This window comes from Calypte anna, chromosome 3 (assembly GCF_003957555.1).
Source record: "Calypte anna isolate BGI_N300 chromosome 3, bCalAnn1_v1.p, whole genome shotgun sequence".
Lineage (NCBI taxonomy): Eukaryota > Metazoa > Chordata > Aves > Apodiformes > Trochilidae > Calypte > Calypte anna.
Window position 1 is genome coordinate 76,960,414 of NC_044246.1, and position 15,453 is coordinate 76,975,866.

The 15,453-nt window shown below is 37.5% G+C and overlaps 1 protein-coding gene across 1 annotated transcript in view; it reads left to right on the plus strand.

The window, feature by feature from the left end:
- Positions 1–7,405, plus strand: part of CD109 (CD109 molecule) — a 79,216-nt gene extending 71,811 nt beyond the window's left edge. Inside the window, exons 31-33 of the mRNA XM_030447070.1 lie at positions 3,154–3,310; positions 3,725–3,827; positions 6,096–7,405. Coding sequence (XP_030302930.1) covers positions 3,154–3,310; positions 3,725–3,827; positions 6,096–6,286 — 451 coding nt within the window. The 3' untranslated portion in view covers positions 6,287–7,405. The remainder of the gene's footprint in view (positions 1–3,153; positions 3,311–3,724; positions 3,828–6,095) is intronic.
- The last annotated feature ends 8,048 nt before the right edge of the window (positions 7,406–15,453 follow it).

Genomic DNA, 15,453 nt, shown 5'->3' on the forward strand with positions numbered 1-15,453 from the left:
TGTTCAGTAAACATCTACTAAAAACTGAGCTGAGACTGCTGAAGCACCATCTCAGATACTGCCAAACAGCCACCAGATGTTACCTGGATAGAATTTTGATCAGATGAGAACAGGTGACGTTGAGCAGTCATATTGTATATTCCTAAGTCATCCAGTCATTAATCCAAGTTGTTCCTCTGAGTACTTGCTGCCTTATCCATACTTACTGTGAAAATATTTATATATGTATTTAAAATAAATACATGAAGATGTTCTCTGGCAGTTTACTCAGTAAGCACTTCTTAACGTAGTTAAAGAGTGTTGTGTCTTTCACAGAAAATGCTATATGGGCATTGCATCACTCTACATATATGTTTTTCATTTTCTATTATCTTCAAGGATGTTGACATGACTACCTTCTTGGTGTTTTAGGATTTCATCGGTTTGTGAATAGTTTCTCATAGAAACGTTCTTTTATTCTTGTGACATAATGCATTCCTCATAAACGCAAAATTTTCAAAGTACCACCTGACCCACCATGATTTCTTTTGCATTCCTTTCCTTCAAATTTTCTTTTTGTTACTTATTTAAACTTAAGCACCATATGCCTAGAACTACTTTTCTGCTCTGCCTACCACAAGGGAGCTGTGACTGGAGATGGAGCCTCTAGGTGACACCATCATACAAATAATCAGCTATAGTGAAGATGATTTCAGTACAGAGAGGATTGATTTAATTTGGGAAAAAGCCAGCAGACACAAAGCCAGAGAGCTGTGTTATTGTTTGTTTCTGGTAACCAATTCAGTGATACAGATGGTGATCAGGGACACCAGAATACATGAGAGAGCTCTTGAAATAGAAGAGGCTTTTTCTCTTTTAAAGTTTTCTATGAAGTGTCAACAGCTTTCTAAAGTCTAACACAAACTCCTGGCATGTTAAGAGCTTGGGTCTGGGATCAGTCTTGGCTGAGCATTCTGGTTTTCTAGCTAAGATCTTTGGCTCAGGAATACAGACAGGAAGGGCTCCATTTCTCTGGGAAGGCTCTAGGGTGATGATGTTTTAATTGCAAAATGTTCGAAGGGTACTAGTCTCAATAGACTAGTCATCCTCTTCTTTTTTACCCCCTATATTGTATATAATACATGCATTAGCTATATTAAGTTTCTGAATGAGTTTAAAGTTGGTCTACTTATAATCTTTACAGCATGATGTGTGTTTCTGGTAGAGAAAACAAAGTAAGCCTATACAGAAAGACAAAGACAGAAAGGCTGAAATCTTAACCAGTTTAGTAGCTGTGGGTATACATAAGCAGGTAATGGAGGCTGCAGCTTTGCAATTTTTTTCTTTCTCTAACCTGCAGAATATTCTATCTTCTTTCAACCAACTGGACAGTGATTGGCCATGGTCATCTCAGCTGAGTATCATCTAAAACACTGTAGCAGATGATGTTTCATTCCAATTGAAGTGATTCTTGGTTAGAGTAGCTAAGTCACTGTCTGAGAAGCAAATACTCAGGGCTGCAAGTTTCTTCTGTGGTCAGTCATGGTGCGCACACATCATTTCCAGGCATAAGAAACTGTGCTGAGTGGTCCTACTCACTCTCTTTGCATCATCTATGATGATCTCATATTGTTGAGGAAGTGAAACATAAAATTGAACTCAAAATGTTCTCAGTTCTCTTCAATACAACTTTGAAGTTGTCTTTCTCTGACTAGTCATTCTTCTTGCATGGTGATTTTTTTTCTTTTTTAGGAGATCATGGACTTGAAGAGATGATACTAGAAGCCACCTCCAAGGCTGTATCTCTTCTTTGTTAAAGAGAGCAGATCCAATTAACTTCTTGGGATATCTCTTACTCACTTAACCATTACAACCTTTTTTTTGTTACCTGTTAGTATTTTGGTAGCATCTCAGCCTGGCGAGACAACTTGGGTATTTTCCTCCCCTCTTATTGGTAATTATGTAGAAATAATTATATCCAGTTAAAATTCAGTTGTTTTCAATAGCAGCTACTTCAGCACAGCACATCACCCAACAGATGGTTTCGTTTGCTTCTAATCTCATGAGCTGACTGAAGTCAGCAGTTGTGCTCTATTTCTTTCAAAGTCATATCTGCATTCAATCAGCCATGCTGCCAGGCTTAACAGCATTGCTTTGAAAGCAAGTCTTCCCTTTTTAAAAACCATCCAGCTCCACAAAGAATTACTTTTATCCAATTGCTTTCAACTACTGTCAGGTCTTTAAAAGAAGAGGACTGGAGATACTTCTATTCTAACAACAAGTCTAACAATAATATTTTACCCTCTGTATCATGAGGGAGGGACACTTCTGCCTCCTACTTTATTTAAAAGATAAATGACCTACTTTTGCAGGTCACTTAACTATCACTTGTAGTGCAGAACACCATAAACATATGTTGATTGTTCTGTTGTGCACCATAGTATGTAAACCTTGCTCAGAAGAGTGTTTCAGTCTAGCAACTCATTCTCAAGTTGGAAGACGATGTAATAATAAGCATTATTTGGGAAAAAAAAGAAGGAACACAACTTCATAAAGCTTCTTGTTCCAAAACTCCATTAATAATATGGCTATGCATTTTAAAACTGGAGCTTTGAGAAATAATCTGATGATGACTTTTTAAATAGAACCATCAATCACTGTCAAAGAAATATGAAGAGGCTTGGGAGGCCTTTTTGGTGTATACCTGTATCTCACCCTCCAAAAATGAATAAAAACACAACAATGCATGCATAAAAGGAAATATGTGTATTTCTTAAGAGTTCCTACAATGGTTTTCTTAATTACTTATTTTAAAACATGTTTAATTGCAATGTTTCCTGCATATTTGTGATGTAAACCTGCACTTAGGGATGCCAATGGAAGGCTCCTAGTGGTGTCAGTGTAATGTCTTATATGATTTCTGTACTGTAGTTTTCTCAGTGCTAAGCCTGCTTTTGCATATGTGGTTGAAATTATCTGGCAGAATAAGAGAGAAATCAATTATTACCTCTTTATCATTGGAAATGTTCTTGTTGGCATTTTGTTTCAGTTGTTTCTTAAGTATTCTTAAGTATTGTTGCTTCCATGGGTAGGATTTAATGATGAAACAGTTTCATTGGATAGTGGACCACTGTATTTATACTAAAATTTTCTTTGTCTCTGTCCTTTGAAAAGGTATTTGGGTTCTGGCACAGCTCCCAGTAGTGGTATGGTCCTCATGGAGGTTGGCTTACTCAGTGGTTTCTCTGTGTCACCAGATTTCATCCCATTAGACAACACAGTTAAGAAGATGGAAAAGGACAATGGAAAAGTCAACCTATACTTAGATTCTGTAAGTTGAAAATAACCAAGAAATGTCTTTGTAGTGATGTTAATTCTGACTCAAATTTTTTGGTTTAGAATTGGAAAGACAGTATGATTGTATTCTTTGGGGAAGTCAATGTCTGCTATTCACACTGAATTAATTGTTCCACTGTTTTTAGTGGGATTGATTGGGTAGGTATAAATCAGTTATACATTTCAAGAAGTCTGTAATTTCTTAAAAGAAATTACTATGAATGAGAAGAACACCTTTTATATGCAATCTGACTCCAAGTCTTTGGAAATCAAGGGAACTACTGCTGAGCTAGAAGTCCTTACCTCTTTCATGAAATCACCATCACCAAGGTTTTTAGGATCTTGAAGGTTTTTTCCAGCCAAAGTAATCATCCTGTGATTCTGTGATGTTTCTCTTCTGTTTTTCTAGCTAAATGAAACACAAGTTTGTGTGGATATTCCAGCTGTGAGAGACTTCAAAGTTGCAAATATCCAAGATGCTTCAGTGACTGTAGTGGATTATTATGAACCTAGTAAGTGTCAGTCATTCCAAATGGATTGTAGTGGCTCAGGAGTTTTAAAAAAAGTTTCTTTTCATGAAGTGGGGCAAATTTTCATGGAGAGAAAACCACATTGCTCTGAAATGTACTTTTTTTTTCATAGAACCGCAGCCTTTTTGGACATTGACATGACTAATTTTCCAACAAATCATAGTATTTTTCCATATAAATGTTTACTGTCCTAATGGGTTGGTTCCTCAGCTGGTGTGAATTGTCATAACTTAATTGTCAGATGGTATGAATTGGCTTCAGTCTGGTCCAATGTGTTTGCAAAACTACCAAATGAAGCAGGAACTTCACTATGGTTCACTTACCAAGTTAATTGTTATCTTCCGTGTAGGTTTTTAATCTGTTTCTTGTTTAAACTACGAGTCCTTCGCTGGCGAAAATGCCAGTATTTTGATTTCTGTATTTTTGTAGGTCTGAAAAAAAGATGTACATGGGAAAAACAGTTTCAAATTTCTTGCTTTGGATTTTCTTTTTTTTTTTTTTCTTGGACAAATTGGGAAGCAAAGAAAGGTTATAAGCTGCTGCAGAAGGTACTAGAGAGGTATTCACATTACGCCAGCCAGCTGAAACCATATTAAAAAATTTGGCTTGATTTGAGGCATTAAGTTGTATTGACAAATTTCTTCACATTGGTTTGTTTTAGCAAACACACAGCACTTAAAATCTATGGCCAAAATGGATTTTCACATGCTTAAATGACTGGAAGAAGAGCTCAGGAACTAGTCTTTTGCAAGAATGATTTTAGATAGGCCAATGTATAAAAAAAGTCACATATAAATATTTTTTCTGATTAAATACATTTAGTGTCTATAAATTATCAATTAATAAATCAAAATTGATTAAAAAATATAAATTAGTATCATTAAGGAATAAAATTTGCACGCTGTATTCAATGCTACAATAGAAGGCTTTAAGAAAAAGATTGTTTCATATATTATTTTATAAGATGTTCTTCCTATTATTGTGTAGCATAGTGTATTATTGGTCAACATTATATATATATATATAATAGATATTACGTATATCTATTATATAAAATACACACACACATATATATATACACATATGTCATGAGTTTGGCTTCTTCATAGAGACCTCGTTCCTATGTAATGTAGGAATGTGTTTCTTTTTGATCTATTATTATCCATGACTCTCTGAGTTGGTGACCCAAGCTGCAGGTGTGTATTTTATGTTGTGGTGACAGTCTGATTCATGTCATATTTAGAGTTGTGAGGTTCCTCATGTTTCAGCATTTATAAAGCAATGTATGTCTGTGTGGCAAACATTACCACTGCTTACTACGTTATGGTATGGGCATAAGACCTGGGTTGGATGCCAATATATCAGTGCCAGCAAGGAGGTCTGCCAAGGTTAGCATACTCAGCACATTGAAAGGACTGTGCTGTTTCTCTTACTTGACTTTGTTCAGAGCTAGCTGGGTGTCACTGTTGGGTAAGTGTAATGTAAAGGTATATCTTTTATTATTTTTTTTTCAATATATCAAGTCTTGAAAGGAAACTGAACCTGATTTCCATTAAGAATATTACTAATAAAAAAAAAATAAATTCAAGTGTCCCTAGTTGGGACAAAACCCTTCAAACCACAAAACCCACTATAGGAATGAAACTTTGGAAAAGCTTCTTCTGTGAGCTGTTACCATGCACTGATATTTTTGAAATTAATATGGCTTTCCAGGCTTCTAGTCTATTCAGTTCTGTAGCAACACTTCAGGAAACAGGGGGGCAAATTACAGGAACAGGAGCTAGATGAGGTGGGCAGTCCCAGATTTCAGGAAGCTGAATGCCCTGAAGAGTAGTAAGAGAGCAAGCATGAATTACGAGACACCAGCCTCTTGAATGTCATAGCCAGTAACCTGCCAGGTAAAGCATCCCAATTCCTTTATCATAAAAGTTACTCTGTAGGTAGGGGCAAAATTTCTTTTAAAATGTTTGATTGAGATTTATGAACTTGTGTCAGCTTTGATTGAGCCAATGGAACTGTGCCTTTCACCAGCATTTGCCTGAATCTATTGGGAATGTTTTGATGTTTGGTGAAAAGAACAAAGATTACTGCCTGGGCATAAACACCCATTCTGGGAAGTACTTTGCAGCATATGGTGAAGTCTATAACAGGGTTTAGTGTATCCTTTAAATATGCTTTCTTTGTGAAGCTAATTTGTTAGTTAGGTCTCGGAAGTACATTAACCAATGTGACCTCACCTTTCTGCAACAGGGAGAAGAGCAGTGAGAAGCTACAACTCAGAAGTAATGCAAAGTATAACTCCCTGTGACTTCTGTGAAAGTGATTGCAGTCTTTGCCATCGAGATGGCTCTCCAGCCCTGCTTCAGCACTCTCCATTGGCCTCCTTGTTCTGCGTGCTATTTGTCCTTCATGTAAACTTGCTGTGCAGTTGGATGCTGTAAAAGGAAACAGATTATGTTTCACATCTGAGGTTTCCATAAATTATCCAAAGAAAATTTTATGCTCAGATACCAGCCCATCTTTAGTGATTATGACCAAACTCCTGCTGTGTTCAGGGGGAGCTGGGCTGGCCCATATGGGAAATTTCTGGCTGTGCCAGAAGACTTCTTTAAGTGTCTGCAGGAAAAACTTTCCAAGTGCTAGTTTCATACCGAAGTCATTTTCTGAAGAAGCACAGAGCTAACCAAGAGAGCAGCCTAAGAAAATACAAACCTAGCTCTATATTCCTATTCCCTTTTCACCCCAACTTTCAGTGTGTTTGTTTTTTAGGGACATAAGTTAGTTTACTGTGCTTTTCTGAAACTATCTGCTTCTTCATTAGGGTGCTGGGAAGTAGAGTGCTGGGAGCTTGGTATCAGAGATTGCCTTCTGTTCTGCCAACATGACACTTAACACTAATATTGAAGTTTGCTGTTTACCCTGATGGGCAATAATATGAAAAATAAAAAGAGCTGGCTTTGTAACAGATCCAAGAGCTAAAAACTTCTGCGTTCACAGACTGTTCCATGCTCCAGAAAGTTGTCAATCTTTTTTATCATCACAGAGAAGCTAGGTGAAATTTTTGCCAAGTCATAAGCTAATCATATTTGAAAATAAGGCCTCAGGATGTTCTCATGCATTTTACACTGTGAGGCTTTTACTTTAAATGCATCAAAGATGGAGTCTATGTTTGAGCCTTCGTTCTTGCAGGGTTATTAAAAAACAAACCTAATTCTCTTTCCGCATGAGAATACCGATGTCCACTGGTGCATTTATTGCCAGCAGGATGAAGACTGCTTTGATCTTTTTCTGTATTTTTGTAGTCTTCTAGAAATGTCACTGTGGGGCGTCATTCGTGTCTCGCATTTGTGGCGTTGTCAACAATTTCAGTGGCATAACTCTAAGCAGCTGTTTGCTGCTCTCTGTGCCAGGTCATCTGATGGGTCCTGGATGCCATCTGTGCATAAAACTCCTGGTGTAGGCTGGTGGGAAAGGTTTTTAGGAGCTGTGGACTGCACATGAATTCAGCCCAGCAGAATGCCTGACATACTTGCTTAGCCTGAAGCACACCCTTGTTTGCCTAAGTGCTTCGCTGTGAAGTGGGGTTGGGAGGAGGGAGGGTGAAGAGCAGCAAGCACTTTTACACCCAAACCTGCTCTTTGCATGTGGGGACAAATTCAGGTCTCTGGGAATGTGGAAATCTGTGAGCATGGGAACTCTTTCTGCCTGAGTGAGTGTATGAACATCTTCCCTGTCTGGCAGCTGATTTGTCCTTCTTTAACACTGTCTGTGATGTCTAAGGCACACTCCTTTTTGATAAGGAAGCCAAGCTGATAACATTCCGAGTTACTGAAATTAAGTCAGTGGTTGTCATGCCAACTAACAGAAGTTCTAAGGCTATTGATTCCCTTTCTATCATACCTTTTTGAGACGGAATGTGTACATGTGCACATGTAATAATAGGGTAGTAGCTTTTCTTTGAATAATTTCCAATTTCTATTCAAATTTAACTCCTGCTTAAAATTTATATTTTTATATTTTATGCTCATCTATAATTTTGTTCAAAACAGAAATTAGTGCATGCTAGCATGGGAACAGGCCAGAACCTCCTGAACTGAGTGCCTTCTAATACTGAGGTATGAGTTTTTATCTGCAAAACTAGTTTAGGTGGGGTTTTTGTTTTACTTTAGCTGTATTTAGAATTTACAGTTTTTTCACAAACGTGGGGTTCTGTTTTGTCTCTCTGGCAGAGCTTAGGCCTGGTTCTTTGTACTCTGTTCATGCTTTTCACTTGATTTTGGTGCACTTTGGATCTGGTTCCCTGAATAGTTGATTAGTGCCTTAACATGAGTGCATGTGCTGCTTTTTGACCCACATGGAATAAGATCATACACTTACTGAAATCCAAAGCACTACTTAGTCAATAGAAAGCAGGATTTAGCCCTCTGCAAGTTGTGCCCTTTATTACACATGTCCAGAGCTAATAGAAACCAAGTTACAAGCTGAAATATATCTTTGCATCCTGAATCACTTACCCATGTATGGGAGCATAGATCGAATTGTGCCAAGTATAAAATATGGAAAACATTCATGCTCTGAACTGGGATGTGTTTTGCAGTGGGTTAACTGTGAAAGCAGGTTTATTTTGCCTTTGGGGACAGCAGCCTTGACATGTTATTTGCCCCCATTTACTGCAACTTCAAGAATCCAAAGCTCACATACTTTCAGTTTTTAATATATGTAGAGGGTCTAAGGGGGACATTGATACCTGATTAATGTCAGGATAAAGGGCTTATTTTCTAGACAAGATGTACTGCAGATAAACTTCTCCTTTGCAGGAGATAGGAGAAATAAAATAGGTTTACTTTGCAGGCAGTCACAGATCCCTGAATATCCTCAAGAAAAATGGATTTAGTCTAATTTCAGACAGGGATCTTGTATTAGTGTTCCTTTACATTCATTTTTGAGACAAACAACACATGGTTTTAAATGTTTCTTGGCTGCTTTGCACATCATACTAAGAAGTATCAGTCATAATGTATCATGTCATGGAAATTGTTGGAGTCAGCTATCCTCTTTTATGTCACTACTCTCTGTACAGCAGGCTTATCATTAGAGGCATCCAAATCTGCCTCTGTACTAAACTATTTTAAAGGAGCAGGGTACATCTTGTGACTTCAAACACATTTTTACACTAGGTGGCCTTGAACTTTCCTACAGCAATGCCTTGGATTGCTTTGCAGTTGTGGTGAGTGCTTTGAATGAGTTGCAAAGGATAAATTTTATATTGTGTGTTGGTCATGAGTAGAATGGAGGAAAGAGAATATTATATGGCATAGTAGCTTCTTTTGTTTTCTTCATTTTGTATGAACCTTTACACAAACGTTCAGCATTTATATTTTTTCCATTGCTTCGTAAATTCAGTTTTTGATGTTAGAGGGAACATGTTCCCTTCCAGTTCCTAGGAAACCGTGTAGCAAAAGGTCTTTAGGAACTCTGTAGGAACAAGGTCTTTAGGGAGCTTTAAAGTGTGGTGCTAGAGGCAGTCAGGGAAAAGCATGTTGTGATGGAGTCTTCATGTTGCATTGCCTGAAAATTTTTGTGTGATTGCTCTTTGAAATTTGAGTATTCTCTGATACTTCCTGTGCCCTTTTCAGCCATGTGCTGTCAATGGACGTAGTCTGTGCAGAGCCATTAATATACTATTAAATCAGTAAGAAATACTTTGTTTGGGACTGAGTTTAAAACAAAAGCCTACTGCATTTTAAAGGCTTGCCCTCCTCAAGTTCTATCTTAGCTGTCACCCATGACCTTAGGTGAGGTTTCCTATACATGTTTCTCTCTGTGTGTTCTCTAGAAACCTTCTATACCAACCACTCTTGTACAGGACAGAGTGCTGCCTCATGAGTTTGCAGCTTGCAGCAGCTGGGCCAGCTTGATGCCTGGTTGGGTTCCCAGTGTGGCACTGACACCCTCCTCTTTACTTCATGAGTAGGAGCCTGTGGCTTGGGCACATCAATGGCAAGTGATAGAGGGGGACATGGTGCCCCTGGTGCAGGAGAAACAGAAATGCCAAGGTCCAGTGTTATATCCCTCACATTTGCCTTGAAAGTCACCATTGGAAATCAAACTTGATTAAAAATTGGTTTTATTCATTTTACAAATTTTTTTTTTCATTTTGCAAAATATTATTCTTTCAATGTCTCCAGAGGTGTTGCTCAAGTGGATGTGAATATTGACTATATTTGGTTTAAGCAAATTACTATAGAAAGCATATGTAATATGTAGCCATTATATATTCTCCAGTGTACTGCAGTATGCAGTGTATGTGCAAATAAAAAAATATGAGATCTTCCCAAAGTGCAAAACCAGCAACACTGGGTGATGTTCTGTTTTTCAAAACAAACAGGTGAGCTTTTAGGAAAGACTATATTTGGAAAGTACCTGCTGCCTAATGGTATACCTTTTCTATCTATTTTAAATCCTAATAAAGATTGTTTAATTTTAATTCTAATGGCCAATAATATTTCTGATACTTTCTTCATCTCTCATAAATCTATGCAGTTAACCATTTTTATCTGCTTAGTCCTCTTAATACTTGGAAGATTTTAAAATTAGATGTTTTCACTAGTAATTGATCCATAAAATATAACAGCAGTTGTGTGATCAGTTCTTTTGAATTATTATTTGATTCTCCTTCTCCCCATGTCAAAATATTTGACTTCAGTGTTGATCCTTACTCTGTTTATTGTATTTTTGTGTGTCACTAGGAGGTATCATTAAACTAATGCTATTCTATGCAATAAACTCTTACACTGTGCTGTGTTAGATCACTCCAGTGATTATTTTTCCTAATGGATAGCTTGTTATTTTCAGATGCCTATGAGCTTATGTGCTACATTTGAATCATTGGAAATCCAGTGTTAAGATTTCTCTTTAATTCCTAGTCATAGTTTTTACTTCTGTATTCCTTAGGGCTTACCCAACGGATTAATAATCAGCCTTTCTCAGATCTTATACTGTTATATCATGTATGGTTTTTTTCCTGTTGTGGTTTTTAGTATTATTGGGTTGGGTGGTGTACTAATACTAAGAAGAAAAAACAAAAAATGCTGGCTCAAAGGAAGTATCATACAATCAGTTATAGTGTGCCATAAGTTAACTGTGCTACTAACTATTGCATCTCTTCTTTTTTTCCATATCAGGCCTTAAGCAATTTCAATTAAAATTCTTGGCTGCCTTGAGAAGTAGTCCCTGAAATACCCACTTTGATTTTGTTAGGATTATCATATGCATTTCCACATTTGATTAAGTCAGACATGGTAGAAAAAGAATGGCTTTATGAGCTGTTGTGAGCAAATGGGGGTGAGCTGACATGTCAGCTATGAAAAAAATGATTTTGTCTTTTCAAATAATAAAACAAATGCTAAGGAACTAGACTGTTTCACAGGGTTTTGGAAAATTGTCATTGACTTATTTTTCTTCAAATAAAGTTTGCAGTAGCTATTTTTAAATTCTATTAAAGATGACTTTTAATAATGTATGCCTAGTGTCTGCTTGTTTAAAAATAAAGCCACCTTTGGTGGATCACAGTATTGACCACTGCCCATCCTCACCAAATCTTAGAGGCTGCCTCACCTCTGTTTTAAAGCTTATGATTTGAAGTGGTGTTTTGGTGACTTCCAGGGCCAGGTTGCTAACCATGACCTTACAGAGGGTTGTTTGAGACTTTTCTGACTAGGGATCACTGTATTTTAAAAGCATATTATTTTAGTCAACATGGAGCTATTTGAAGCTTTACCAGGTACATCAACAGAAGTATTATGCCTGAGATTATTTTATAAACTTGAAGCAGGCCTTTTGTGGTCCTGGAGAACCTCAGGAACTGTCCTGATTCTGTGAACAAAAGTGATCCTTTCAGATATAGATCTAATTGCTGAAAAACTCATGGGCTCAGGTAAAGATAGTTTAAGAGGGGCAGGGGAAAATAGGGAAGAAAAAAAAAAAGAAAACACAAGTGATGCAAAGACTATCACTAACCATCCCACACCAGCAGATTGATGCCCAGCCAGTTTCTGAACAACAGCTGCTTTGGAAAGTACCTCCAGTTTCATTGCTGAGGATGACACTGAGTGGTATGGAAGATCCCTTGGGACAAATTTGTTGCAGTAGGGACTCTCAATATAAAAGGATATTACTGGAAGGTATGTTAAAGCCTGGGAAGATAAATTTGGAAATGGAATAATTCCAAAATATTTTGATAGATTTAAAAATACCTTAGTTGTACAGATTAAGACCACACTAAAGAAAAATTACTGTATGATAGCTTTGAAAAAAATCCCATTCTAGCATTTGTTTTGCTCACCTAGAGGTCTGTCCACAATCCTTAGACCTTGGACAATTTCCAGATGTCAGCAGAGGATAAAAGGGACAGAACGTTTCAGTCTTGTTTCTTGCTTTTTTCTCCTATGTGTGTAAATGCTTTGAGAGATGCAGGTTTGTGGGGGGTTTTATCTTTCTTTTTTTTTTTTTTTTTTTTTTTTTTTTTTTTCTCAGTATGAGAAGATAATAAAGTAATAAAAATACTCTGCTTAATCTTATTTCCATATGTCGTACTTGCATGTTCTTAACACATAACTTATGCTGATGTTCTTTTAATAGAAAAACACTTCCCAGAGTAGAAGATGGTTCCATGGATTTTCTGTTTTCTAAAAATATTTTCCCTTATGCTCAAGATAATGTTTGCCTGATGTCTGCCATTTGTCCCTGCTCCCTTTCTGCCTCCTTTTTCCCTGTTTTTAGCACACTAGGGACTGAGGAGTGGCAATTTTAATGGCAGTGAGAAATGTAGCAGGCTCTGACTACTGAATATGGAGGGTTTCTAATAATAGAAATAGAATTTCTAATAATAGAAAATGGTGAATGCTGTTTTCAGGCTTTGCATACTCTGCAAATTGTCCTTTTCTGCTGCTTCACAGGAATCCCCCCCCCTTTTTTTTTTGACCAAAAAAAAAAAAAGAAAAAAAAAAAGAAAAAGAATTTCTTCTTGTCACTAGCATATTTCTTCAGTCCCAGTAAACACAGCATCAGCCTGAGGGGTGATGGGACTGTGACCTTAGGGGAGTAACTGAGGAGGCAAATCTTCCTACCCTGTCTAAATAACTGATGGAAGGAGGTGGGTTTCTGAAAAGGTTAAGCTAGAGCATCTGGATGATCTCCTGTTTGATTTATTTACTCATTTATATACCTATTGTGCTGCTTCTTTAGAGGGAGCCTGAGGAGACTGATACCCTAGAGAACGTACCTTAAGATCCATCTGGCTCAGTAAGTTAGGGGAAGAGATGACATGTATATATAAAGGTAAGACAGAGTTAATTAAGAACCACCAGTGCAACCTTTGGCTTCTCTTGGGAATAACAGAAGTCCCCCACCATGATACAGAAAGTCCTGAGTCTCCAGAGGTAGAGGAGACCCTGAGTCAGACATGTCTCTTAACACATGGAATTACTTCATGCAGCAACCACTGTTGTGGTGAGACACTTCCCATGAAAAAAAACCCCAAACATCAGAGGTTTAAATTAGCCTTGAGTTGTGAGAGATCAGGAATACATTGGATGTCATGCTGAGTATTGCACAGCTAAATTTTCCTACCTTTATTTTGAAGCATCCTCATCCTCACTACTGAGCTGGATGTCTTTCCGCTGTTCTCCACAATAAAGCAAACCCACAGTCCTTCTGATCCTTGCTTATCATCCTCTTCTGGGCTTTGAAAGCCTTAAAACAACCAACAGTGAACAAAAGTTTATGCAGGTCTGGAGGTCTTTTGAAGCTCCAGAGTGAAAAGTTGAGTCGTTTCACAGGGATATGTTGGGATCTTATATGGAAAGTTAGAGAAGAGCCTTTTTAAATGTGCAGGCAACAATAGGCTGGGGGGATTTCCAGCACTTCGGAGACTGGAATTCAAATTGACCTTGACAAAATGCAGAAATGCTCTAAAAGTGTCAGTTCCACTTTAACAGAGATAACAGCAAAGCTCAGTGCTCAGCAATGGCCGTGCTCAACTGCACGGACACAGATGGGGAAATGACAAACAAGGTAGAAATTCTGCAGAAGAAAAGAGGGGATGCAAATGGATCCCTCACTGAATGAAGGCCAGGCTATCACATCAGACAACATTTGTCAAGCTATTGCAAATTAAGCAAACACACTGGGTTGTTTACACAGTAATGCTGCCTGAAGAGCGATTCTTCCTCCCCCCAGCATTGCTGCAGTCACAGCTGGAGCAGCTGCTTGGACAAGGCCACAACACGCCAGTGATGAGGGGCTCTGAGTGGAAATGGCAGCCAAAATTTCAGAGAAGATGTATGAGGAAGGGCTTAAAAAAAGCAGCGGTTTAATCTGCAGAACAGACAGCAGAGATTAATGTGATAAAAGTTTATCATAGAGGTTATTAGGATAAAAGCCATGAGGTTTCAATGGCAGCAAGGAGCATTTAATGTAGATATTAATAAAACAGGTCTTGAAGTCTTAAGTTTCTGCACATAGCTTGTAAGCTAAATAATACTGTGGAAGCTTAAGATATGAAATCCAACTCTTGTAGCTGGGCAACTGAAAAAGTGAGAAGCCTGCTGAGGCTTTTGAGCAGTTAGGTAAATTTGATCTAGGAATGCCTGGACTGGACTGGGAGACTAACAAAGGTTGATGTAAGACACTGGCACTTCATGGAGAAACTGTTGTAAATCCTGCATGGAGCATGGATCTGGTTTCTCAGTGTCCCTGCACTTATCTGGGTCCAAAAACCTATCTGTGTCTCGACTTCCCCAAGGCCACAGCAAGCACTTGCATAAACAGTTCCATAGTGGAGTGGTCTTATTTATATGCAAAGCTTGCTTTTTGTTTATATTCCTAATGGCAATTTACATTTAGGTTTTGTATTTTAGTTACTGTTTGTTGCATTTGGTGTCCTGTTTTATTTTCTCCATTTGAATTCAATTTTAAGTCTTTTATGAAATCCATACCACTGACTCTTTGCAAGCTGACTATAAGGATTTCTTTGCAGTTTTGCCTTAAAATGTGTTTTATGTAGTTTTATGCACTGCTTTCTGCCATATTCTCCCAGCTGATATATGAATGGCTTAATAAACCTAGAGGTATATCTTCTAGGCCAAAACTTTTATTATGGTCATTGAGAATGTAATAAAAACTGAGTCACATTCATGAAAGCTTGTAAGAAAAAGGAAACCCACTGAGTTTATTACAATGACAGACAATATATTTAATTTTTAGAAGAAATTCACATACAGTTAAATTTTCAGACAGTTTAAGGGTTGTAGAGTGGTAGATAACAGGAAGGTAATTTTGCAGTCTGATTGGAGTTATTTGGTACTGTGGTCTCCAGACTGAGTCACTTACATGGACTTTTGAATTTCAGTTTTGTGAATAATTTTCTAATCTAAATATGGTGATGCATAAAACCAAGATTGTATAAATGTAATGTGAAATAATACCTTAAACCAACTTTGGTTGTCAATCAAAGTAATAGATTTTTCTATTTTTAGTCTCAATATTGATACTATACTCCCAAATAAGGAAACTGGGAAGAGGACACGTGGACTATGGATCACTTCCT